Source organism: Patiria miniata, unplaced genomic scaffold (assembly GCF_015706575.1).
Source record: "Patiria miniata isolate m_02_andy unplaced genomic scaffold, ASM1570657v1 HiC_scaffold_20, whole genome shotgun sequence".
NCBI classification, from domain to species: domain Eukaryota; kingdom Metazoa; phylum Echinodermata; class Asteroidea; order Valvatida; family Asterinidae; genus Patiria; species Patiria miniata.
Window position 1 is genome coordinate 27,928,019 of NW_024037059.1, and position 26,568 is coordinate 27,954,586.

At 40.2% G+C, this 26,568-nt stretch overlaps 3 protein-coding genes across 6 annotated transcripts; 2 read left to right on the top strand and 1 right to left on the bottom strand.

Moving 5' to 3' along the window:
* Window positions 1-1,195: 1,195 nt before the first annotated feature.
* On the bottom strand, window positions 1,196-7,103 carry LOC119728448 (geminin-like). Of its 2 annotated transcripts, none has more exons than XM_038200695.1 (7): window positions 6,961-7,103; window positions 5,940-6,120; window positions 5,524-5,631; window positions 5,137-5,262; window positions 4,262-4,390; window positions 3,115-3,204; window positions 1,196-2,569 (listed from the first exon to the last, which is right to left on the bottom strand). In XM_038200695.1, exons 2-7 carry the CDS (start codon window positions 6,075-6,077, stop codon window positions 2,378-2,380), a joined length of 783 nt encoding a protein of 260 aa, XP_038056623.1. In that variant the 5' UTR covers window positions 6,078-6,120; window positions 6,961-7,103; the 3' UTR covers window positions 1,196-2,377. The 2 variants fall into 2 exon arrangements, with proteins under 2 accessions (XP_038056623.1, XP_038056625.1); XM_038200697.1 differs by having other exon boundaries at window positions 5,940-6,079; window positions 6,961-7,095.
* Window positions 7,104-7,366: 263 nt separating this feature from the next.
* LOC119728447 (TATA box-binding protein-like 1) lies at window positions 7,367-13,851 on the top strand. Of its 2 annotated transcripts, XM_038200693.1 has the most exons (6): window positions 7,367-7,457; window positions 8,104-8,490; window positions 10,477-10,559; window positions 10,956-11,123; window positions 11,549-11,643; window positions 12,327-12,593. In XM_038200693.1, the coding sequence occupies exons 2-6, from the start codon at window positions 8,197-8,199 to the stop codon at window positions 12,560-12,562; spliced, it is 876 nt and encodes a 291-aa protein (XP_038056621.1). In that variant the 5' UTR covers window positions 7,367-7,457; window positions 8,104-8,196; the 3' UTR covers window positions 12,563-12,593. The 2 variants fall into 2 exon arrangements, with proteins under 2 accessions (XP_038056621.1, XP_038056622.1); XM_038200694.1 differs by lacking the exon at window positions 7,367-7,457 and having other exon boundaries at window positions 8,197-8,490; window positions 12,327-13,851.
* Window positions 13,852-18,858: 5,007 nt separating this feature from the next.
* On the top strand, window positions 18,859-26,513 carry LOC119728449 (TATA box-binding protein-like 1). Of its 2 annotated transcripts, none has more exons than XM_038200698.1 (6): window positions 18,859-19,076; window positions 19,911-20,103; window positions 22,955-23,037; window positions 23,786-23,956; window positions 24,672-24,766; window positions 25,050-26,513. In XM_038200698.1, the coding sequence occupies exons 2-6, from the start codon at window positions 19,993-19,995 to the stop codon at window positions 25,283-25,285; spliced, it is 696 nt and encodes a 231-aa protein (XP_038056626.1). In that variant the 5' UTR covers window positions 18,859-19,076; window positions 19,911-19,992; the 3' UTR covers window positions 25,286-26,513. The 2 variants fall into 2 exon arrangements, with proteins under 2 accessions (XP_038056626.1, XP_038056627.1); XM_038200699.1 differs by lacking the exon at window positions 18,859-19,076 and adding an exon at window positions 19,113-19,289.
* Window positions 26,514-26,568: the final 55 nt, after the last annotated feature.

Below are 26,568 nucleotides of genomic sequence, written 5' to 3' on the forward strand. Positions count from 1 at the left end.
CTCGCCAGGATAGGAATAAAATCCAAAGCCAAATTCGAATAAATCCCAACTCTTTGGACTTTGATTGACAGCCAACCGACAAAAGTAATACATGTATTTCTTTGTGTGGCTGAGGGAACATGATTGAGTATCTTTTTATCTTTTTTTTTGATGAAGTTTAGGCGGCAGTTTAGCCTCGGTGGAAATTCTGTTGGAGCTGGTGTTGCGTGAATTCAGGACTGTATGAAATACGGACTCATTGGTAGCATCGCGCATGCGTATTATAATTAGGAGAGTGACCGATCTTGTGAGAGGGTTTAACCAGTAAAGGAGTCCGATTTTCATAGGCCATCGGAACCGGCTTGACACCGGCACCGCAGTTTTGGTACAGTATTTCAATAGGTTGTGGAGTTCACAAACAATGAAAACAAAGAACTTGTGACGGAGAACTTCATGACTGGTCATCATCTGTTTGGTTTCTGATTTACGTACAGTAAGTTTTGGTCTAGCTGCAGTCAACTGGTTCAGGTTTCCTAAAAGTTTGTTAAACTAAATAATACAAACTAGCTTTCATTTGCGAGCCACACGAAAGATCCAGAGAACTCTGGAGCCAGAACTCCGGAGCCACACGAAAGATCCAGACAAGACAAGTTTGGCGCAGAAACGCCAAAATGTTTACTTTTTTCTTAGTTAACAAACTCTACTCGCGATTACACTTCTACTCGCGCCAGGACAAGTACTCGAGTACAGGAAAAAGCACGAGTCGCCCAGGGGTACTATTGTCCTCCTTGTTCCGAACTCACTGACTCACGTGTGAGCTGGGCAGTGCTATCGTATAGGGTTACCCATAATGCCAATGAATGGACTAAATCCGGCCCATTGTGTAGACCAGATGCATGAACAGACTTCCAGTGACTAACCATTCTGGATCAACTGAATGGAATTTTTCGTGCTATGGATCGACTTCACGAGGCTTGCTTTTGTCTTGTTCTTAAGCAGAATCATTTTCAAAGCCGCAAAGGGTGGCAAATTCTGATGGTTAATCGTGATTTTGAAGACAAATATGCAGATAGTCCCACAACACATTCTCACATAGAAACCTCACACCCAAATTTAGTATAATTCCCTTACTTCGACCAGATAAATAATAAATGAGAAACAAAACAAAAGAAAACAACAACAGACAATAATGACTAAACTCTGCACACAAAAACAATCCTGCTTGGACAAAACTTAACGACTTTAATACTTTACACATTTACATAGTTACACGGACAAAAATAAAATGAAATACAAACATCTGAACAATACATATCTTACAGAGTAAACATAAACTCAAAAAACACTTCATTTTCAAGTTTTTGTGTTCCCAGTACTGGTGTTTGTGTGAATTTCCTCTTTTGCGACCACATGTAAAAGTACACTGAAGATAAAAAATGTAAAAACAGAAACCAGATATTCATCTCTTGGCAAAATGTTCAAACTATAGAAATCTTCTTGTAAGAAGTAAGAAGCGGATCGACCATTCATCCAAGACAGTCAAGTAAAAACAGCAATAATGGCAAATTATTCTCACAGAATTGCACGATGTTCAACAAAAAAGTAAGGGTTTTCGGAGAAATGTTTGACTTTGATAGTGGATTGTGGAGTACTTCATATATCAACAGAATCAGATATATTCATGCAACTAAAAAAAAATCCCATCGTGACTTTGTGGCAATTAAACAAAGACAGACAGACTCAAGATAAGGTAAAAAAGCACTGTTAAATTCATTTACTTTGTGTAGGTTATGATGTATTCTCATTTGGTCCTCGCTAACCACTTCTGATGATCTGATCCCATTTCGCATGCTTTAGTCACTTTTTAAAGCAGTCTGCAATTTCTGTCAACAATTTTTTGTTTACTTCTCTTAGGGTAGTATTTATACTCTTCAATTGTTGGGGAGATCGGATAAGCTAATTAGGAAGGCAGGAATAACACTAAAACTTTCTTTTATGTCTGAAATTAAAAATTTGTGAAAGAAATGACAATGTTATAATCACTGTTACTAGGACTTAAACTGATTTGTTACATGTACTGGTTCGAATAAACCCTCTAACAACGGATAGCCCTATAAACAAAAAATCAAGCAAAGAGTATTCTCGAACAAGTTATGGATCCTTTTGCATCACTCAGCTGCGAACATCACATGCAACAACTGGACAACACCTAACCATATTGTTCATTAATGAAACACACATTCATATTGATATGCTAAACATGGATGCGAATCTTGTATGAGTAGTTTATCAAGAACAGCATTACTCGCACCAGAGCGGAGTTGAATACGAAATGGCAAAGACTTCAATAAATATCACATTAGAATTTACCTGCATACACATCACGCCAACTCGGTTTTTAGTTCTCACTGTTACCCTCTGCTTCAGTTTCTCTACTCGATGCATCTGTGATGTCACTGTTTGCTTCACTCACTTCCTCAGGGTGTCTCTCACTCTCTCCGTCACCGTGTTTGTCACTCGGTGTGCAGCTTTCATGCTCTGATTCGCTGGCATCAGAGTCCTGATCAATTTCTTTGCCATCGATGACATTCTTTTTAAAGACACAGAAAAAAAACCCAGTGATTTCTTATTAATAAATACCTTGGAGAGTTGATGGTTTCTGATTGGTCGAGACTCGATCACGTGGCCGGGCATTAACGGTGATAATGGACCGGCTTCAAAGATCAAGCGAATAAATGGCCCCTGAACCAGCATTGATCAAGCCCCGTTCAGCCCCATGCAAGCCAATGATTGGTCAAAATATAGTAACAGTCCTGCGGTAGCTTGTAACAATAGAGCACTGCACATGCGCTCAACCCCCATCGCGTGAGACTGACGCGCGCGTACGCAACACAGTTGCTAGGGATGCGTGCGTGCGCGCGTAAGGAAGTTTTGAAACGACATCTTACAGAAGTGTAGTGCAGCTTCGTCTCGGTCCATTAACAGCGGTCACCCCCACACCCGGTCATTATCACGCAGTGAAGACCGGCTCCTCACACTGTTATTCCCTTATTAATCCATTGGGATTATCGAGTGTTTTCTGAAAGAAAATTTTGGCCGATTTCAGCTGGGATAGGGAGAAGGTGCAGAACTTACCTGAAGGACAGAGGCAAGATATTCAGCCTGATCAGCCATCTCTTTCAGTCTTCCGTTTTCTGTTTTAAGTTCAGCAATAACACCGTGAAGCTGATGATAAACAAAAAACAATAAAGAACAATGACAAAACACAGTTTGTATATCAATCAGATATTATTGACTCTTAAGCCCCTAGGATCTTTTGGCTAGGAACCATCCTCAATCCTGCAAAATCCTCCAATTGCCACCATGTAAAAACGGGATTCAGCCTCAATCCTCCAAAATCAGCCAACAATCACTGCCAATGGTTGAGGCAGTGCTGATGACATTCAAAAGCAGTGCGGATGATATCGAGCATAACGAAGGGCTCCATTATGCATGGCAGAACATAAACAATCAGGGCACAGCCTACAAACTCGACACAGTGCATCCTCCAAAATCATTTTAGCCTCAAATCCATTCAGCCTCAATCCTCAACAATCCTCCAATACTGCCTGGAGAATATCGGAGGATTGAGGAAGGTTAGTGTTAAACATGTTAAAGGGAAAATACAACATTTGCAAACATCCAAAAATAAAATTACCAAATCATTTTGAAGTACCTTGCTGGACTGTTAGTAAATGACAGAGTAAAGCATCCTGTAAAATCATGGCACCTGGTATACTGTCATTTTCAAGAAAAGTGGTATTTTTGTATCAATTTCCAACGCTGGTCGGCCGACCAGCGTTGGAAAAAACTGGGTTTTTTTTCAAATACTGGCCCCAATTGACCATCGCACTTGTTTGCAATCGATAACACACCTATGAACGGGTACAAGCCAGCTAGACTGGTTCCCTGACCTTACAATTCCCCAATGTATGTAAACTGCTCTGTTTCTTCTTATATAGAGTCAGGGAACCAGACTACAGCAAAATGATTGTTTTTCTTGGTTTTTATAGCATTTTCGAACCCAAAACCTCAAAAAAGTTAGTGTAACTATATTTGCTATATATTTCCAACCCCCCAATTCCATCCATTTCTGAAAATTACAGCAAAAGCAAATGATGTATATTCCCTTTAAAGCTTGTACCCTGTCTATAAAAAGGATTAGAAATTTTTACTTTATACAAGTGTGAAATTTTTGAAGCTGCTGTTACGAGGGTTGGGGTGAATTCCACTTTGTCCTGACCTGTTCATTCTCTTTGAGTGTCTCGTCCAGAGCTACTCTCCTCTCTTCAGCTAGGTCTTTCCAGTAACTCTCTGGGGCGGGTTCCTGCACCATCAGCTCCCAGGCTTTCTCTTCTGCTGTCTTGGATTTCTGAGAATAAAGTTGGACAATTAGGAAAAACTAGCTGAAATCAACATGTGTGATTGTATAAAGAATATTTAAATGTTAGGACTGATAAGACTGGCTCAGAATATGAATTGTTAAGCCTGTTGCACACAAGAGCTTTCTGGCTATCTGCTGAGCAAAAAGTCATTTGTGGCCGTTTGCTGAACATGTAGCTCGGAAAATATCAGTGTGCGGTCAACTTTTGCTGCGTTTTCTGCCCCGCGAGGCTGTGAGGCAAATTTCTGAGCTGTTTGAATTTTTTCGCTTCGCGAGGGAAAAAACTCGCCTTGTGCGGGCAACCTGAGCTATGTGTTGAGCCAAAAATATTAACTAGCAATGGACCGATCCAGTAAGCTCCGCCCAGTACGCACGTGAGCAAATAAACATGTGCTCCTCTCCAATGCTACGCTGCATTTTCCTTCTGCGCGCATCATACGCGCGTGCACGCATGTCGGACATTTGTGCACGCACGTCGGACATAAATCACGGCTGTGATTGGTCAGAACACCATGGGGCGGTGCTTACTGGATCAGTCCATTGAAAGCACATACTCTGTTCACGGGACTTCAATATGGCGGCCATCAATGAAAGTGTCAGCAATGTTGTCAGCAACTATATTTTAGAGGACAAACTGGCTGATTTTTGAAATCGGGTGACCGAACATCGTACAAACAATGATAATCTGCCAACAAATCAATCAGTTTGTCAAAAGGAATTCCACCAGGACTTACCTCAATGTCTGTGTTGCTCTCTGAACTCGATTTTGGATCTTCGTAGATTGGAAACCGCTCACATTTGGACATTTTACTTGGTTTTTCGACTGCATCTGAGTTGTGCTTTCGCTTTGCTGCTTTTGGCTGTATAACGGAATTAAAAAACAAAACAAATATCCTCAAGTATAAAATCCTATTTCATTTGGTTTAACAGTTTTAAAAGGTCCATGGATCTGTAGTACATGTAAGCTTCAACAAACTTGCATACTTGCTACTGGTTCAATAAGAGACAAGGTGCTAATTTTTTTTTAAAGTTGCCTTTTGAATGGCACTATTCACAAGAAATACAAAAGCTAATCAACATAGTATCATTCTAAATCTGGCCATTTAAAAAAATATATTTACCCTGTTGGTGGTTTCTGTGAGTTTGGTCTTGCTGCAGACGGCTGGTTGGATGACTTGTAGTGTCTTCCGTTGTCCTTTGCAGAGTACTGGTGACGAGCCAAGAGTTGTCTGTGAGGAATCACAAGGTGATATTTTGAGGTTTTGGAAGAATTTGAATTTGAACGAATAAAGAAGATTTGAATTTAGTTCCTGAAATCCTAAGGGAGATAAGGTTTATTAGGCCTACCGCTTGTGATTTTATACTATAATTTTCCTTTTACAATTTCTTTAAAATCATATTCAGTGTTATACTGTATTTTGAATGGGTGAAATTATCACAATAAAACTTTGAAAAAAGTCATGTGTTTTTCCGATCCGTGGCCCAAGGAGGGGGGTGTGTTAAACCTCCAACTTTATGTGTATACTTGTTGTTTTACCTGATGACTTTTCCGGATGGATTTTGCTTTGATGGTTTTCCTGGTTCGTCCACCAGGCATAGGAGTGAACATCTTGTTGCCTCCGTTCATTGTACTCATGCACCCATCCATACTGATCCGTGCACTGATTTCAGACATGGCTGTGAGAAACAAAAGACTGTAGATTGTGACGTCAAGTTACCTGGGTAAAACGAAACCAAAAACATTTGGTTTGGTCAAAATAAGGGATGTTGACAATAACAATGTGGCCCAGACATGCCAAATACAGGAATGCCATACAATTTACACATGTCTTATGTGGCAAAAATGTCTAAAAAAATTCTGGTTATGAAATAATAAATGCAGTGGCTATCGTTACGGCAGCCGTAACGGGATTTTCAACTGCGTGCTATCGTTTCGGAACCGTCTTGTTCCCTGACCTTATAGTAGGCCTATTCAACGTTAGGATTTTTTTGCCTGCTGGAATCAGACTATCATTCAACCAAATGGTTATCAGACTTTATTTCCCCTTTAAAAAAAATCCTCCAAAGGCTACTGATTTCAAAAAGGAAAATGGAATTTACTTCAAAATAAATAAAAAGAACTATTTGATTACAAACATTTATTTAAACAATTAAAAGTAAAGAAAACTAGCACGACTAGTCTAGACTCTAGGGCCTATTCATCATTCACTACTTCTGCTCTCGACCAATAGGAATGGCTAAACTGTCTGAGGTAGGCCTATTTCTGAATTCATATTCATACAATTTTAGGTCTTACTTAGCGCCCAATATATTTTTATAATTTAATATTGCTGATTTGCTTATTAAAATGAACAATCTAAAACCAAATACATATCTAAGTTATCTGAAACTGAATTAAAGTAAATCATATTGCATTTCATTTCGTCATTCAATAATTTTTTGCATTTTGCAACAAAAACGAACATGATATTTTGGACATTTTTCAGTGCCAAAATAATCGACAAAAGTAGAGCCATTTCCCGTAGATATTCTTTGTATTTTAAGTGCCCAATGCTTACCTTGAAAATTCTAACTGAAATTAATAGAAAACGTGGTTGTGTAGCTGTTTGGAGTTATATTTGTGAGGGATTCTTGTCTAGTCGACACTGTATCTTCTTAGTGAGTGGCTTTAAATTTCCCGGGGCACGGCGCGGCTTCTCTAATTTGCTTTTACGTACCCCTTTTCCTATTGGTTGAAGTAAAAGATAAGCTAAAAAGAGATTGAAATCAATTATTCACTTATTAACATTACTTTTCTTGTAAAAAATACAATCAAAAGTTCAACATATGAAATAAAAGCAATATTATTTGGAGAATTTAGCTATGTATTGATTATAGGAATAACGAATTGAAAAATTATTACCTTGTAAAAATACAGCAAGGACTAATCACAATGTTTGTTTCATGTGAAACCCATTAGAAAGAAACCCAAATAATTTCGTCTGCGAAAAACGCCACCTACGTCAGGATTTGGATAGGTTTCAGCGCACAACAAAATTCGTTGTCGGCAAAAGAGGTGCGTGTCTCCAATTTCTCATTTATTAACATCATCAATACAGCCAAATGCAATGTTTAACGACCAACATTTTCAGTGTAGGCAGAGCTTATATTCTTATCTACTGTTTGTGTTCCATTGAAGGATGTAATTCGTATGAAGATACAGATTTACAAGTGTAAACATGCCAATGTGACACTGCACTGGCCGATGACTGGCACTGCACTGTCATGGCAGTGTCCATGCGCACGTGATATTGTCTGAGCCCTTATCATGGCAGTCTGCTCATTCCAAAAAATTTGACTCTCAACATCTAATCATTTTCTTGTTTTTTGAGTCCAGTAAAGATTAGCATTCAAGCAGTTTACACTCTCTCGTTATGTATCGTCAGTCCACCTAAAATGACAAGGATCTATTTCGAAGCACTCGCATTCAATTTGCGTTGGACAATGCGCGCGCGTTGCATTACTTGCAAGCGTTACCTGAAAGCTGTTGGAAATTGCGTTATGGCTGCCGTTACGATAGCCACTGTGTTTATCAAACTGAATGCAAAACTTTAAACATGTTAAACTAAAGTTTGTAACAACAAGTTTAGTACATGTAGTAATAACACGTTTGTTAAATGTTGGAAGTTATTTCGTTATCAGAATTTATTGATTATCTTCAGCTACAATACAGGTTCAGAGGCACGGGCTCATGAAAAACTCCAGAGTGCTTGCAAAATAGCTCGACTTAAAAGGAAGTTGGCTCGTTGCCAACGATGGCTGGAGCTGAAGCAGACGCCGCTTTGCTCCTCTTGGAAAGTTCCAACTCCACAGATTTAGCAGACGGGAACGGCGTCGAACACACTCCCTACACTAAGAACACTTTTGTGAACCAAGATTTCGTGGAACCCACTTCTCATCACGACGAGGAGGAGAATGGAACGGACGCCACGCCCAGCATTGATATTTTCATCAATAACGTTGTGTGCACGTTCAGCGTGCGCTGTCATTTGAACTTGAAGAAGATTGGCATGGAAGGAATCAATGTGGAATACAGAAAGGAGTACGGGGTAAGAAGATTGTTTTTCACAGTGGAGTGAGGTTGACATAGCGGTACTTTCCTCGCCTTCCACTGCTGTGACCCGGGTTCCAATCCCGCCTGGGCCAATATGTGGATTGGGCTTTCAGTCCCTACCCGATTCCGTGGGTTTTCCCCAGAATATTCTTCTGGGTTTTCCTCCAACCTCTAAAACTGTAATTGCTTCTCATTGTCTCCTCTCTACAGGTTTCTTCAGGCTTGCGAGCTACAGTGCCTAGGGCGCTTTTGAGGAATCATTGGTTTCATTACCAGAAGATAAATAGATAATAATGATATTGGATCTTAACCCTAACTCCCTAGGCATTTTTGCTAGGATGCAACCTCAATCCTACAAAATCCTGCAACTGCCTCCATACAGCCTCAATCCTCCAAAATCATCCGTTGTTTCTTGAATGTGGTCCTTGAATGTGGTCACTGTCGATATGTTGAGGCAGAGCCAGTAACATCCTGGAGCAGTACGGAGGATATCAAGTATAATCTAGTCCGAAGTTTATGCCCGGCTGAGGCCAAAAAAAAAATAGTTCTGCTTCCGATTACATGTCTTTCAAAAATAGGGTCGGTCGGTCGAAAAAAAAAATTTTTTGCCAATTTTTTTTATGCAGATTGAATGGGGTATTCAATTATATGCGAAGTTTTAGCCTGAACTATTTCTATTGCACTACGAAAGCTATACACAAAATGGCCACAAAAAGTGAATAAAACCTACCTTAATTATTGTCAATATATTTAAGTTCGATAATTCGTTAAAAAAATTGTGGGAAATTCAGGTCGTTCGCACCATAGGCACAACGCTAGTCAAGAACGGGAGCTGGCCAAAACTCCGAAGTGTGTGATGCACTGTACATGTACATTTGTACATGTGTGGCCCGCGGCCAACGGGTCGAACATTTCAGGAAACACGCTGCATTGTATCACTCCAAATACGAGTAGTGCGATCTCAAAATGAACTCTTGAACACGGAAAATACATACACAGACAAGCTAGATAAAATCTGTGAATTAACTTGCAAAAATGTTCTTTCTCCATCGGTGTTTTCTTGGCATTTTTACGATGTCTTTCTCAGCATTTTTACGATGTCGATTCCGACCAGTTGACAGAGCACGTGCCTGCGCCTGCATAGCCATGCTAGCGCTAACATCGCATAGCCGTGCACAGACTAGTTACCGCATTTTCATAATTGGCTCCTGCGCGGCGCGGCGGGAACCAGTCGTCGCCGCATTGCGCTTAATATTACGCACGTGATTATAGACATCGAATTGCGAAGTAGTTGAATCGCGCAGCGAATTTGTAAAAATAACGGAGGTTTCTTTTGAAAAAAATAGCGAATGTAAGTAAGAAAACAATAAATACAAGCATTTTTTGATGCAAAAGGGTTGTTGAGAGGTATTTTGTGAAGACAGACAAGACATAAGGTTTTTATTTTTATTTATTCAATCTTTTTTTTTTTTTTTTTTTTGGAATTGCCGATAAAATTTTTAGGGTCGCAGCCTAAAAATAGGGTCGGTCGGGTAACCGGAAGCAGAACTATTCTTTTTTTTGGCCTGAGCATAAACAACACAAGGTCCGGCCCAAGACGATGACGCAGTGCATCCTCCAAAATCAGCCACACAATTTTGCCATATAACCTCAATCCTGCAAAATTCTCCCTTTTGCAAAGAGGATTTTGGAGGATTTGAGAAGGTTATGGTTAGGTCTCGGTCTTGGACCTTCAGATCTCCGTCGCAGACCTTCATGTCTCGGTTTCAGGGGCTTGTTTGGGTCTCAGTCTCGGTCTTGGACAACGGAGCTTGTCAGTGTCAACTGACTGGTTTACATCTGTTTTAGCAGTTGTACCACAACCGGTCATTATTTGAATGAGTGAATTATTGCTCTGAGATGAGTTGTAGAATTAAATGTTGGTTGTAACAGAGTCAAACGAAATCACATTGTTTTATCCCGTTTTTCCATCTCTTTACAGAAAGTTAACATGAGGTTTCGCAATCCAAACGCAACATGCACAATATGGTCGTCAGGAAGGGTGTCCATTACCGGAAATAATAGGTAAAAATTGAAACTAACTGAAACCAACAAAATCATGTACTCTTTGTACCCTGATCTGATGGGGAGTGTGACCAAGTGGTTAGGGTTCATAACTCATGATCAGAGGGTCAGGGGTTCGAATCCTGCCGCTGGCTATATGTGTGTCCTTGGGCAAGCCACTTCACCCCAACTTGCCTCTCTCCACCTAGGAGTATAAATGGGTACCAGCATTAACTAGGGAGTAACCTGCGATGCACTGGCATCCTATCTAGGGGAATAGAAATATTCTCAGTTGTGATTGACAACATCACAAAGGATGCTTACTAGGAGATCACTGTGACCGTTTTCCATTTCTAATTTGACTTCAATAAATTCAAGTAAATGTACACCTAATTTGTCTGGTTTTGTTTTTTTCAGCGAAGACAATGCAAAGAAAACGGCCCGACGGTGTGCTAGAGCGATTCAAAAGCTAGGTTTCCGTGTCCGCTTCAACAATTTTCAAGTAGTCAATGTTCTTGGGACCTGCGCTATGCCCTTTGGCATCAAGATAGCAAAATTTACCATGGAGCACCCGCGTGTCGCCAGGTACATCTATCAAATGTCTGTGACTCTTAAAGACGCACTGTCTGCTATTTTTGAGTTCCCTCCCCTTCCCTTCCCTGGTTTTTAATTTGCTGTTTTTCTACCAACACAATAATACTTCACTTATGAATGAGACATCACAAGAACAATTCCTCCCTAATTCTGCCCATGTTCAATTTTACGGAATAATTACTTCACATAATTGAATTTTTACATTGCGACTATCGTGTAGTTCTTCCATGGTAGACTAGTTCCTGCCTCCCTGTCAGCATTGCTAATGTAGGGCCTAGGAACCAGTATACTCCTAGGGATCTGTCTGTGCACGACACCCCCCCCCCCCCCCCCCCCCCACCCCAAAAAAGAAGCCTTTTGGTCGATTCTGAAAACTTCCAAGTAATAGTTCATCTTTTTTGTATCTCCCCTGACAGCTATGAGCCTGAGCTTCATCCAGCTGTCACATACAGACTGAAATCCCCACGAGCAACGTTGAAAATCTTCTCGACAGGTAGCATCACGGTCACAGGTACGGCCCAGCAACTTTATACCAGTATTTCTGTCTCTACCAATCACAAGTCAATCACAAGTCAATCACAAGTCCATCAAAAGTCAATCACAAGTCAATCACAAGTCAATCACATGTCAATCATAAGTCAATCACAAGTCAAATACAAGTCAATCACAAGTCAATCACAAATCATCACAAGTCATCACAAGTCATCACAAGTCAATCACAAGTCATCACAAGTCATCACAAGTCATCACAAGTGTAGTCATAAGTAACAGGGGACGAACAAGTACAAAACATTATCTTTGTCAAGTTCATTCAAATAGGGCTCGCTCAATGACGGCCATCTCTGTAGGAGAACTGAAACTGCGTATTGTACACAATCAAGCACACATTGTGCAGTGTTAAAAATGTTCCAAACACTCGCTAGTTGCTCGAAATGTGTTCCAAACACGACGCAGCCGATGCGCGTTATGCAAGTTGACGCTCAAAATTCCGATGCACATGGATGGTCCTTAGGACATTATGTCATTTGAACGAGATCTATAGCATGTGACTTGACTTGAGACTTTCAATTGACTTGTGGCTTTTGACAGCACAGACTGTAATCTCTAGTTAGAGATTTCCAGTTTACTTATTTGAGGACCTCCTTTTTTGAATTTGTTTTCATTAAAAGTTCTTTCATTTTTTTTTTTTTTTAGCACCGTGTGTTGAAAACATCTCCCTAGCTATACAGCACATATACCCGCTAGTGGAGCCCCACGCAACCAAACTAAGAGAGGATGTCATCGCAAAAAGAAAGATGAAAGAAGTCAAGAAACGGAAACGGAGGAAACTTGACGACAGCGAAGACGACGATGATACCGATGACGATTATGACGAAGGTTATGACAACTATGATTCGGACGACGACTCAGATGATTCAGATGATTTGTGACAGGATTTTTTTTTTTTCAACGATCGAAAAACCTGCAATCGACTTTTGTCCAGATGGTATATGCAAAGAAAAAAGGATGAAAAAAATTAAGACATTATTTCGAGACTGTGGATGATTACTTTGATTTTGATGATCTTAGTGACGGTGTTTGTGAAAATCGACCCAAGAACTCTGTCTGATGATCTGTGAAGATTAGTTTTTGTGTAACAGAGTCTGAGAGAAAAGTTACAGAACTTATTTAAGAAATGTACAAAAGACTGAAGTTGTTAAAAAAATTAATTGAAATCTTGCAGAAAAGTATGCACAGAACCCAATTTCACCCCCTTTGATAAAGCAAAGAGCTTTTGTACTTTACTAGTATCAGTGGTGAAGACCACTATTTCATTTTTAGGTTTTTATTTATTTTTATGTTCACAGAAAGAAAAAAAGTTGAAAAAGTTCAGTTGTATGTCAGAGGCAAGAGTTATGTGTGTGAAGTAAGACGAAATAAGATGTTTGAAATATGGAGGAAAATTTTAATCCGCCGGAGCGGCTGTTTACAAGATGTTGTAAAATGTCCGTGTTTCCTTAACCAGTTGACGCCGGGATTATTTTGACAAGAACGGAACAAGGTGCAGGATTACTTTTCACTTGACCTCGTGCCAGGCGGATTGAAGCCATCACCCTCGGGCAGCACACTCATATTTCCAGCCTCACTCGCTGCAAGTGGGTCGCTGACGGCTATTTCTGGCATGTTTATCCGTCATCCGTTCCGAATACCGCAAAACCTTTGCGGGTATACATGTCATCCGGCGCGAACTGGTTAAGTTTAATACCAAAAAGTACAAAATACATGAGGTGCATTGAGAAATTAATGGAGGTAATTAAAATCAGCCACACCGCTGAAGACTTTGTGACCAATCAGATAGTTTTGTGGCTCATAAATATTCATGAGGTATGATTATTAAAATACAAGCTGTTCTTCTTGAAGCATTAACATGTTATTGATGTATTGATTATTACAATAACTGTATTAAAATGTTCAAAAATTCTTAACTTTGTGGACTTTATGGTCTTGAAAACTTCAATACATGTACTCAAGTCACTTCCCAAAAAAGTTTTACATTTAAAGTGCAAAATTCATTAACATAACCAAGTTAATGAAGCAGTTATTTATAAGAGACAATTGCATGTTTGTATGGAGTGTTATTTGTAGAATCTGTAGAACAACTGAAAATAAACCGTCAACATTTGTATATATTTATTAAGCGGCAACTGTGGCCGTTAATAAATGATGTTTCTAAAAATAAGTTTGCCCTTTTGTTTTGTTTTTCATGAAGTTAATCACACAAAAATAGGAAAAAGCAAAAACATAGCGCAGCATTTGAACACGTTTTATTTCACAGTTGCTGAAAGTTGAACTACCATCAATAAATTAAATTACCCCCCCCCCCCAAAAAAATTGTTAACAAATACAAAGAAATTGAGAAGAAACGACCAACTTTTGATAATACTATTTTTTGGCATACCATGGAGCTATAAAAAGCCCCATGGGCATGCCAAACAAATATGCGAACTCGGAACGAAACCGAGCTTTGAAAAAGGGCCGTCAATGTCGTCATGTTTATTTTTAGCCACGGACGCTGCCTCACCTACAATTTAGGGCAAGTTCGCGCAAGGACTATAGTTAACCATTGGTCGACTAACGCTTGCCCGAACTCTGCCTAGTCGACGATGGTTGACTACTCTAGTCGACTATTTGGAACCAGCCTACTGGGGTTGGTTGCTTCGTTGGTAACCATAGCCGTGCGCGTTCATAACGTACAGCAGAGAGCCAGGATCCAGAAGTTTTGCGATGACATTTTGACCCGCTTTCGACTAGAGACGTTCGCACGTTGCTATCAGTGCGCAGGCGTAAGGTACGTCACAAATCAATCACTAGTCGACTAATGGTCTTGCGCGAACTTTGCCTTAGACGTACTCTATTGGTCAATTTGCATCACGTGATACGATTATGAGAAGTTGGGTCAACTCGCGCCCGAGATAACTCGTACCCAAGTCAACTCGTACTCGTATCAATTCGTGCCCAAGTCAACTCGTACCCAAGTTAACTCGTAGCCGAGTTAACTCGTATCCAAGATAACTCGTGCCTGAGTCAACTCGTACCCAGGTCAGCGATGGGCGCGTACTGACACCATGGGGACGAAGTTGATTCGTACTCCCCCAAAAGGCGCGCGGATGGATGGTTAACAAAAACTTCAGATTTTACCCAAAAAACGGTGAAAGAAATAGTAGTTAAGCCGCCAGCAATACAAATAAAGTTCAAGGTTTAGTTAAAGGCGGTAGTACGTATTTAAAGTTACTCACAATCTGGATGAAAAGGGAAAATGTCCCGTTCATCGGCAAGGGACATCGCGACGGGTATGATCGCGCGGAGAGCATATTTTCAAAACGACAGACGTGGTACTCGCGAGTCGAAGGAGCCCCCGCTGATACGGTAAATTTCACTTTTCATCCCTGAGATCATCAGATGTGTTATTTTAAAATTTAGGTTGTAGCAATGATGTTATTTCTTTTTTCAAAGACCCTGGATCACTGAGATTGTGCGAACTGCTACGTCTTTTTTTTTTGTTCGGCCGAACGTGTTATAATTTAAGGGCATGCATGGTTTTCTTTTTACGAATTTAGTATTCAAGACTTTTTTTAAAGAAAATTGCAGCTATTAAAAAATGAATTTTGTAATGTAAAAGTAATATTTTTCAACGTGTACTCACTCCATTTTTGGCATCATTTTATATACCTACACATAGCACAAATCTCTTTGGGAAAATTGGGGGGGGCACTAAAAGTACATCAAATCTGATAGAGAAAATATATAACAAGAAACTTAAAAGAGTCACACACACATCATTATGTTGGTCATCCAATACTACAATTCCAGGAATCTCTGTCTGTCTGTCTGTCTGTCCGTCGATTATCTCCAGAACTGGGCACCGTATGAAGTTGAAAATCGGCGGGTATATTGCTCAGGACCACAGAATGTGCAGTGCCAAGTGGGAAGTGGTTTGGACGAGGGATTCTCGAAAAGGCTGCAAAAAAGCAGCATTTTTTGAGCCTCAACGTGGCAGATAATATACCTAGAACACGCGCAGTCCTTTTCAATTGTTTACGTCATGTTTGAGCAAAAGCGCGCGTGCTTAATATTTGACGCAACAATGGAAAAAGGACGGGCACATCATGGGGTTCTTTTCAATTGTTTACGTCATGTTCGAGCTAAAGCGCGCGTGCTCAATATGACGCAAACAGTGCAAAAAGGACGGGCACATTGTAGGGCGATAGCACTGCACACCATGTCTTCGTACGTACACATACGTGAGTGGCATGCACGGGCACATGCATTTTGTAGTCAACTGAGCAACCATCACTGCACTGTATGTAGGCGGTCGACTGGGCAAGTCTAATACAATATGGTATCGCCCCGCCCCTTCCGAACACGCACATTTTCGACTGGCCCTGCACTAAATACGCGGCGCGCGCTCTACAATCCTATAACCTTGATTCAAGTCCTATAACCTTGATTCAAGTCGCCTGAAAATGGTTACCCTGTACTATTGTGTAAATAAAAAATTCGCGGACCGTAGGCGGCATGCTCCAAAGTCATGAATAATTCAATAGATTGATCGGACCAGTATGTTTATTCATGAAACAGAACAATGATATCAGGAGCATCGTTGTTATTTAGTCAACCAGTTACCTTAAAGCATTTTAATAAAACTACGAACATCGCCGAGCTAGTAGTAGTACAACACGTTAGCCTAGTGGATAGCGTGATGAGCTCTGAATATTGTTGATGTTCCCTAACGTGGCGCGGCCCCTAACGTGGCGCACTTTGATTTTTCGCCTGTAGCGAATAGCTAGAGCAAAAGTTTTAACTGAAATTTCACAGAAAGTGAAATTTCATCAAGTTCTAAACACTCCCGTTCATAAATCGCGAGTTTATTTACCCGTTACAAAGTTAAAAGAAAAAAATTATTTTGGCGTGATTTTCCGATTTTATTTTCAAGTGCAAAGTGAACCCTTTGAAAATGCCCCGAATCAGGAATATTAAGAAAATAATTTTCTGACAAACATCTGGCTGGGTTTGTAAGTAAAGATAATAATGATTTATCAGAAATTATCAAGATTACAGAAATTCTTCAATGTTAATTTGGAATTTTCCGAGATTTATTCAAGTGCGCCACGTAAAGGAACACTCCGCCAATTTGTGCCCAATTTCCGGACGCGACCGTTTTTGCATTTCGGATTAAATTTTATGAAACCGAAATTGTACACAGAGGTTAAATAGCAAGCAATAAAAAAGTAAAAGTACCAGTATTTCACTGCATGAATTTGAGGTTTATCAACAAAGAGGTTTGGCAACACTACACGAGGAAAGTTGGGTAAACTTCGAAGTGCGCCACGTTAGGGAACACGACTATACAAAGATTCCGGGTTCGATTCCACGTCGTCGCGTCGCTGCTCATTTTCATCAACTGTTTTTCTTCTCTCAATTTATCTTTGAGATAATTATATTTTAAGGGAAAAGAGAGAATGTACGAAAGCCCTGTAGTGCCATCAAGTATATATTTCGCCAAGTTCGTTTTTATGAGTTATATATTTCGCCAAGTTCGTTTTTATGAGTTATATATTTCGCCAAGTTCGTTTTTATGAGTTATATATTTCGCAAGGTTCGTTTTTATGAGTTATATATTTCGCCAAGTTCGTTTTTATGAGTTATATATTTCGCCAAGTTCGTTTTTATGAGTTATATATTTCGCCAGGTTCGTTTTTATGAGTTATATATTTCGCCAAGTTCGTTTTTATGAGTTATATATTTCGACAGGTTCGTTTTTATGAGTTATATATTTCGCCAAGTTCGTTTTTATGAGTTATATATTTCGCAAGGTTCGTTTTTATGAGTTATATATTTCGCCAAGTTCGTTTTTATGAGTTATATATTTCGCAAGGTTCGTTTTTATGAGTTATATATTTCGCCAGGTTCGTTTTTATGAGTTATATATTTCGCCAAGTTCGTTTTTATGAGTTATATATTTCGCCAAGTTCGTTTTTATGAGTTATATATTTCGCAAGGTTCGTTTTTATGAGTTATATATTTCGCCAGGTTCGTTTTTATGAGTTATATATTTCCCAAGGTTCGTTTTTATGAGTTATATATTTCGCCAGGTTCGTTTTTATGAGTTATATTTTACGGAATTACGGAGTTTAATGAAGTTACGGAGCCCCTAAAGGGACATCCAAAATTATTTTTTTATCTCGTGCGCACGACATAATATCTCGTGCGCACGAGATAATTATCACTGGCGCACGACATATATCACGTGCGCACGACATAATATCTCGTGCGCACGAGATAATTATCACGTGCGCACGACATATATCTCGTGCGCACGACATATATCTCGTGCGCACGACATATATCTCGTGCGCACGACATATATCTCGTGCGCACGAGATAATTATAAGCATTAACGGAGCTTGCGCATGTCGTGCGCACGAGATATATGTCATGCGCACGAGATAGTATGTCGTGCGCACGAGATAATAACATAATTTTGGATGTTCCTTTAGGGGCAGCGTACCAGACACGCTGCTTTCGTTACACACAAACTCGTCCGCTGCAAGTGCAGCAAGCTCCGTTAATACTTATAATTATCTCGTGCGCACGAGATATATGTCGTGCGCACGTGATAATTATCTCGTGCGCACGAGATATTATGTCGTGCGCACGAGATATTATGTCGTGCGCACGTCATATATGTCGTGAGCCTGTGATAATTATCTCATGCGCACGAGATATTATGTCGTGCGCACGAGATAAGAAAATAATTTTGGATGTCCCTTTAGGGGCTCCGTAACTTCATAAAACTCCGTAACTCCGTAAAATATATCTCATAAAAACGAACTTCGACAAAATGTATCTCATAAAAACGAACTTCGAGAAAATGTAACTCATAAAAACGAACTTCAACAAAATGTATCTCATAAAAACGAACTTCGACAAAATGTATCTCATAAAAACGAACTTGGCGAAATATATAACTCATAAAAACGAACTTGGCGAAATATATAACTCATAAAAACGAACTTGGCGAAATATATAACTCATAAAAACGAACTTGGCGAAATATATACTTGATGGCACTACAGGGCTTTCGTAAGAATGAGAACCTAAGTGTCGATCTTGTAAAGGTTCAAAGGAAAACTGAATTATGCATGAGTTTGGAGCCATCCCGCCTACGTACAGAAAAAAAATTCGGCGAGCGCGCCATGCGCGGCAAAAACGATGTCACCGTGCACGGTACGACCACGTTGACCGGCGAGTGCGAGCACAGGCCCGGCAAAAACGATGTCACCGGGCCGTGCACGGTACGACCACCAGCTTGACTGACGAGTAATGTACACAGGCCCGGCAAAACGATGTCACCCTGCACGGAAAACCGGCAAAATCCCTCATTTTTCGTTCGTTTCACCATTGGTAAATAGGCAACTATTTTGAGCTGTGGGTACGAGTTGACTTGGGTACGAGTCAACTCGGGTACGACTTGACTTGGGTACGAGTTGACTGGGGTACGACTTGACTTGGGTACGACTTGACTGGGGCGTAATTTTGGGGTACGCGTTGATTCGGGTACGAGTTGACCCATTTCCGATTGTGACATTCGCGACCGGGAAATTTGAACGTAGCGCGGTAAGTCTTCAAACAAAATACATATCTGTAGGGCCTACGTAGTACGTTACTTCTAAATTTTCTTTCAAGTCAATTAATTACATGTTTTATATTAAAAAATACTTGTTCTCACCACCATCGCGAGAAGGAACTTCTCGGATCGCATCGGGGAAAACAGCAGCAGTTTTCTTTTGACAATGTTTCAAAGATTCCGTTTGAAAATAGCGATTGTCTATCAGTATCGTGTCTTTTATTAGTATTATTAATAATATAGGCCCCAACTTCGTGTAGGCCTACTACTTACTAGTTACATGACTTAAGTTTTAGGACAACAAACAACAATACGGACAGCTGAAATATTGGAAAAAAATGTTGCAACCTGACGCCACTTCAGCGGTTGTGTACAAAGTCTATGGAGAGTCAAGACAATTTTCTAAATTGGAAATGTTTCTCAATTCTCAGTCCCAGATTCATGTCTTATCATTTTTGCGATGTTCATTTCATTGAGATGATACTTGATAGGCTGCCTATATGAAGAAAAAAGTGGCGTTAGGTTGCAACATTCTTTCCGAAATTGGTCTTGGGCAGTGTTTTGTTGTTTGTCAGTGTTTTTATTGATTATCTTTTTTGTTTAAAATACAGGTTCAGAGGCACAGGCTCATGAAAAACTCCAGAGTGCTTGCGAAGTAGCCCGACTTAAAAGGAAGTTGGCTCGTCCCCTACAATGGCTGGAGATATTTCCATCAAAAACTTGATGAGCACGTTCAGCGTGTGCTGTCCATTGGACTTGAAGAAAATTGGCATGGAAGGAATCAATGTGGAACACAAAAATGGGGTGAGAAGATTTGTTCACACAGTGAATTCAGGTTGGCATACTTTCCTCGCCTTCCACCGCTGTGACCCAGGTTCAATTCCTGCCCTGGTTCACATGTGGATTGGGTTTTCAGTAGCCCAACTGCATCTGGCCGTACAGTACTAGACTAACGCAAGCTTTGTAGTACGGCCAGACACCCAATGCTCCCCTAAATGCTGAACTGATGTAGCAATTTTGCTACCGATTTCGATTTTGATCGAAATTAATATCTTCTCATCCAGGACAGACATTTCCAAAGTTAAGGTTTCTAGTTGTAGAGAAACTCATACCTTTTCACAAAAATGTTCTTTTATCCCAAAATCTTCATCCATATTGCCAAAAATACGACTTTCAGTCATCATCTCCCACAAATATCGTCCCGATTTGATTTCAAAATGGCGGCCGTGTTGTAGTTTACGCATTTTGCGGGTGGGCTTGGGCAAGATTATGAATATGCATTGCAGTTCATGACGTTTCTCGGTCGCACGGCGCGGCTGGCCATACAAACACGAGGTCATGATCTGAACAATGCATATTCATAGCCTTGCCAAAGTGCGTCTGCATAATGCAGACATTACAATGCGGCCGCCATTTTGAAATCGGATGGAGGAACATTTTCGGGACGATATCAGTGGAAGATGATGACTGCAAGTCGTCTTTTGGCCAGATGGATGAAGATTTTGGGATAAAAGAATGTTTTTTCGAAAAGGTATGAGTTCCTCTACGACTAGGAATATTAACTTTGGAAAGGTCTGTCCTGGATGAGAAGATAATCTCGATCAAAATCGGTAGCAAAATTGCTACATCAGAGTTCAGCGTTTAGGGGAGCATTGGCGGTCTGGCCGTACTACAGAGCTCGCGATAGTACTGTACGGCCAGATGCAGTCGGGCTAGGTTTTCAGTTACTACCTGATTCCGTGGGTTTTCCCCAGAATATTCTTCTGGGGTTTTCTCCCATCTCTAAGGCTGAATAAAAAAAGCAGGGGTGTGCAATCTCAGCTTTAAAGCTGATTTCAGTTATTGTTTTAGTTTTGGATTCAGCTTTTTCCCTCACTTGCTGTGCACAAAAGTATAGATTTCCAAAGTCCAGCTTTTTTGCACCTTTTTCAGATGTTTTCAGCTATTTTTATCAGTGGTCACTCACACACCTGAAAAAGACATGTTTATCGTCCTGCCTTTTTTCTTTTTTTTAAAGGAAGAAGGAGGCCTTTTTTTTTTTTTTTTAAAGGACCGGCCGGGCTTTTTTTTTAAGATGACCCCAACCTTTTTTTTTTATATTTGGCCCCCACATGGACTCAGGAAATGACATACCAGCTTTATATGGGCTAGATGCAAAAAACAAAGATGCCAAACTGATGTGACTGTTTAAAATTTATCATTTTTCGGGTGTTTTTAAAAAAAAGTAAAAAAAAGTGAGTTGGCCTCCAAAAAGGAAGCGAACAGGGATGCTAAACACATGGGTTTTTGGGGCCTAAAACTTTTTTGAGGGGTTAGTATAATTGATCAAATATTGTTACACTGACATGTTTGTAGTTTTGTGGCCAAAAATGCTAGAAAAACCAAGAAAAACAAAAATGTTCAAGTAGTCTAGTTCCCTGACTCCACTAAAGATGAAATGGATCAATTTATAGATGCCGGAAAATTGTAAGGTAAAGGAACCAGTCTAGCTAGCCTGCACCCATTCATGAACATGTAACCAATAGCAAACAAAATTTGGACTGAAAAAAGGGTAAATTTGGAGCAGTAGTTGAAGAATAGTAAGGCTTTTCCAACGGTGGTCGGTCGACCACCGTTGGAAATGCATACAAAAATACCATTTTCTTGAAACGATTTCACACCAGGTGCCATAGTTTTAGAGGATGCTTTAGACTGTCATTTACCAACTTCCTAGTAAGGTATTTCGTAAAAACTTGGTAGTTTTATTTTCCGATGTTTGCAAATGTTGTATATTCCCTTTAATGTCTCCTCTCTACAGGTTTCCTCGGGCTTGCAAGGTCAGGGCCTGAGGCGCTTTTGAGGAATCCCTGGTTTCATTTAAGATAAATAATAATAATGAAATTGAACCTTACGGTCTCAGTCTTGGACCTTCAGATCTCAGTCGCAGAGACCTTCAGGTCTCGGTCTTTGGCACAGTTTTGGTATCAGATTTTCAGGTATAAGGGGCTACAGTCTCAATAGACCTTCAGGTGTAGGTATTGGTTTTGGTCTCAGTCTTGGACCTTCAGGTCTCGGACTACGGTCTCACTCTCGGACATCATGTCTCAGTTTTGGACTTGTTCAGGTCTCGGTCTTGGACAACCAAGCTTGTCAGTGTCAACTGACTGGTTTATATTAGTTATCTTGCGAGCGCGAGTGGAACACGGAATAATGTAGTGCGTCTGTGTCCCACATACCACGAGGCCGAAGGCCGAGCAGCATGTGGGACACAGACGCACTACATTTTCCGTGTTCCACGAGCGCGAGCGTGATAACGAATTTATCTTCAAGCAAACTTGAAGCACTCAAAAGATTTTCAGCGGTTATCCTATTACACGTGCGTGTAACGGCGTGCGCATCTTGGAATAGCGCAACACGCGGAGTGCGGTATGGACCGTGGCCGTGCTACATGGTTATATGTAGCACGGCTTGTTGCCATGAATCGACCAATCAGGATTAAGGATTCAAGTTTACTTGAAGATAACATCTGTTATAGCAATTGTGCCACCCAGACATTATTTGAATGAGTGAATTGCTCTATGATGAGTTCTAGAATTAAATTGTGGTTTTAGAATTAAAATAGAGTCAAATATTCGCATTGTTTGTTTTGATCCATTTTTTTTTTATCTCTTCCCAGATAGTTCACAAGAGGTTTCGCAATCCCAAGGCAACATGCACAATATATTCGTCAGGAAAGGTGTCCATTATGGGAAATAATAGGTACGCCTGGAAACCAGTTGTTTACTATTTGCACCGTGGTCTGACAAGGAATGTGGCCTAGTGGTTAGGGTTTGGGACTCATGTTCAGAGGGTCAGGGGTTCAAATCCAGCTGCTGGCCATTTGTTGTGTCCTTGGGCAAGCCATTTTACTCCCATTTGCCTCACTTCACTAGGAGTATAAATGGGTACAAGCATTAGCTGGGGAGTAACCTGTGATGGACTGGCATCCCAACCAGGGGGAATAGAAATATTCTCAGTAGTGATGACAAGATCACAAAGGATGCTTTATTAGGAGATAAAGCCAAAACAAAAAAAAAGTCGGTCTCTGGTAAGCGCGCGCGTCGATTTTAATCATGCGCGTTGATCTTTTTTTTTTCCAAAATGTTCCGCGGTAGCTCCAACAGCGCCCTCTATTTCCGCACCTCCTCAATTTTTTTTACCAAAGAGCACCAAGGAATGGGAAACTGCACCAAGGCAAATGATCGAGAGCACCAAGGCAAATTATGGAGGACACCAGTGTATATGAGGACACCAAAAATGCAAAATAGTACCCACCTTGTCTGTACAATCCAAGCTGAAGAAGAAAAAAAAAGCCGCTTGGCCGCGTCAATTCCGGAACTTTGGTCTGACCAGAGACCGAATATTTTTTTGGGGGGCCTAACTGTGATATTTTTTTATTACTAATTTGACTTCCAGAAATTCAAGTTATCGATCTACACCTGATTTGTGTCTGTCTTTTTTTTCCCAGTGAAGAAGATGCCAAGAAAACAGCGAGACAGTGTGCCCGAATGCTACAGAAGCTAGGTTTCCGGGTCCGCTTGAACAACTTTAAAGTAGTCAACATGCTTGGGACCTGCACTATGCCTTTTGGCATCAAGCTAGCCCAGTTTGCTAAGAAGCAACCTCGTGACAAAGCTGAGTACGTCTATACAATAGCTGTGACTCTTAAAGAACACCTGTCAGTGCTAATTTTCAAGTTTCACCCCCAAAACTACATTTGGTTTTTAATTTGCTATATTTTAAGCCCAAAAAAATTTCACTTTTGAATGAGACGTCAAAAGAAAAATTTGGCCCATGTTCATTTACGGAATAAATAAAACACCAATATTGAATTATTTATGGTGCGACAGTAGTACATGTGGTTCTCTGATTGTAGACTGGTTCCTGCCTCCCTATCAGCATTGCTAATGTAGGGCCTAGGAACCAGTTTACTTGCAGGATGGATCTGTTTGTGCCATCCCCCCCCCCCCCCAAAAAAATCCAAGTACATGTAGCCGGGCAGATAGGTGCACAATCTGATGGAATTGTTCAATTTTGATGAGAAAAGCATGAATTTTGGCACACACAGTATATAATGGGTAAGATTTGTGGCTATAGGGTCATTGCAGACTTGACCTTTGAAAAGAATAACATAGGATAACATGGGATGGCAGCCATTTGGAAAATTTGGAAAATTGCCTGTTATTGTGTGATATTTTTTTCAAAGGACAAATCTGCAATCGCCCTATAGCCAAATACCTTTCCCATGACATACTGTGCCAAATGTAATGCTTTTATCATCAAACTGAACAATCAAAGCACCAGTCTTCTGTACTAAAGCAAAACTGCATTTTTTGTTGTATCTCCCCTGACAGCTATGAGCCTGAGCTTCATCCAGCCGTCACATACAGACTGAAATCCCCACGAGCAACGTTGAAAATCTTCTCCACAGGTAGCATCACGGTCATAGGTACGGCCCAGCAACTTTATACCAGTGTTTCTGGTATTTATTTTCCAATATTTATTTCTGGAATAGTGTAAATTACTGGTCCCTCAGTGTAGGTCAGCTTGAGTACCTCCCTCCACTTCACGTCAAGAGATGGGAGGTAGTCAAGCTGACCTACACCTCGGGACCAGTAATTACCACTACTTCCCCTCAAACCATGCTGTATTTGTTTGAGATTTTCGGTTAACTTAATTTACAACGTCCTATTAAATTTTTTTTTTTTTTCTTTCATTATTTTTATTTTCAGCACCTTGTGTTGAAAACATCTCCCAAGCTATAAAGCAAATCTACCCGCTAGTGGAGCCCCACTCAACCAAACTACAAGAGGATGTCATCGCCAAGAAAAAGATGAAAAAAGTAAAGAAACAGACACGAAGGAAGCTCGAAGACAGCGAAAACACTGGCGGCGGAAAGGGGAGTAGGGGGGGCACTAGCTCCCGCAAGGACAACAAAAGCAGGGCCCCTCTTGGGGTTATAAACTAAAGTGCCCCTCAAATGCACATGTCATGTCATGTCCCCCCCCCCCCCCCCTCCCCCCATAGCTATACAGCGCTGGTAAGAGACCATGTTGACTGCAACCTATTATTTTTAACTCGCTTTGCGTTCATATGCGATGCCATGTGCGTGACCTATGACCCGCATTGTAATGATAGATAGTTTGTTCAAGCCAGAGGGCGCTATATTCATTTTTACCATACTTGTCATCATTTTGCAACGTACATGTTCAGTTTTCGTCACAAATTCAGTCAACTTTCGCCATTTTTCTTTGATACTAGGACAGCTCAGCAAAGTGAGTAATTGACTTTGTTTCATCTTTGTATAAGGACATTTATAGAAATGATTTTTGATATATAAGTTGCATAAAAATGAGGATTTTTTGCGATAAATGATTGCCTTGGAAATATATCGAAGCCGTTGGTACGGTGGCGCTGTTTATATAAGCCGTTTTCATGCCATTTATAATTTCTCGCCAAAGATTTCATTTAACTTTATAATTATATCAGATAAAGCCACGTTTTTATAGATAATTTTACCAAGTTATATGGAGTGTATACTCAAGCGCAGATTTATATATAGAAATGTTTTAAGAAGATTTTACACGTTCATGTATTGAGTGATTTTTGTTAGTGATTTTTCCCTTTATTCATGTTATTTAGTTGAACCGTACATGTACCATACTTTATAAATAACATCATAATAACATCATAATTGTAATTGTATTGTAATATTTTATTATACATTGTATATTGTTTGGCTTTATAAATATCTGGGATTATTTTGAACGGAAAGAGGCGCAGGATTACTTTTTCACTTGACCTCAAGCCAGGCGGGTTGAAGCCATCACCCTTAGGCATTTCCGGCCTCGCTCGCTGCAAGCGGGTTGCTGACAGTTATATCTAGCGTGTTAATCCGTCATCCGTTCCGAATACCGCAAAACTTTTGCGGGTATACACGTCATCCGGCGTGAACTGGTTAAAATTAAAAGCAAAAGGTACAAAATACACGAAGTAAGGTGTGGAATTACTGGAGGTAATTAAAATCAGCCACACCGCTGAAGACTGACCGATCAGTTTTGTTGGTGGGATCATAAATATTCATAAGGTATAATTATTAAAATACAAGCGTTCTTCTTAAGCGTTAACATATGTTATTATGTATTGATAATAAAATTAATTGTATTAAAATGTTCGGAAATTCTTGCCTTTGTGAACTTTATGGTCTTGAAAACTTCAAAACGAGTTCTTACCCAAGTTTCACGACTGAAA

Bases quoted from the DNA above. Each gene is read 5' to 3' on its own strand.
- LOC119728448 (XM_038200695.1), bottom strand. From the start codon at position 6,077: ATGTCTGAAATCAGTGCACGGATCAGTATGGATGGGTGCATGAGTACA. The intron at 4,391-5,136 runs GTAAGTCCTGGT...CTTTATTCTCAG, and splicing joins AGAGCAACACAGACATTGAG to AAATCCAAGACAGCAGAAGA. The intron at 3,205-4,261 runs GTCAGGACAAAG...GTTTATCATCAG, and splicing joins CACTCAAAGAGAATGAACAG to CTTCACGGTGTTATTGCTGA.
- LOC119728447 (XM_038200693.1), top strand. From the start codon at position 8,197: ATGGCTGGAGCTGAAGCAGACGCCGCTTTGCTCCTCTTGGAAAGTTCC. The intron at 10,560-10,955 runs GTAAAAATTGAA...TGTTTTTTTCAG, and splicing joins TCCATTACCGGAAATAATAG to CGAAGACAATGCAAAGAAAA. The intron at 11,124-11,548 runs GTACATCTATCA...CTCCCCTGACAG, and splicing joins GAGCACCCGCGTGTCGCCAG to CTATGAGCCTGAGCTTCATC.
- LOC119728449 (XM_038200698.1), top strand. From the start codon at position 19,993: ATGGCTGGAGATATTTCCATCAAAAACTTGATGAGCACGTTCAGCGTG. The intron at 23,957-24,671 runs GTACGTCTATAC...CTCCCCTGACAG, and splicing joins CAACCTCGTGACAAAGCTGA to CTATGAGCCTGAGCTTCATC. The intron at 24,767-25,049 runs GTACGGCCCAGC...TTTTATTTTCAG, and splicing joins AGGTAGCATCACGGTCATAG to CACCTTGTGTTGAAAACATC.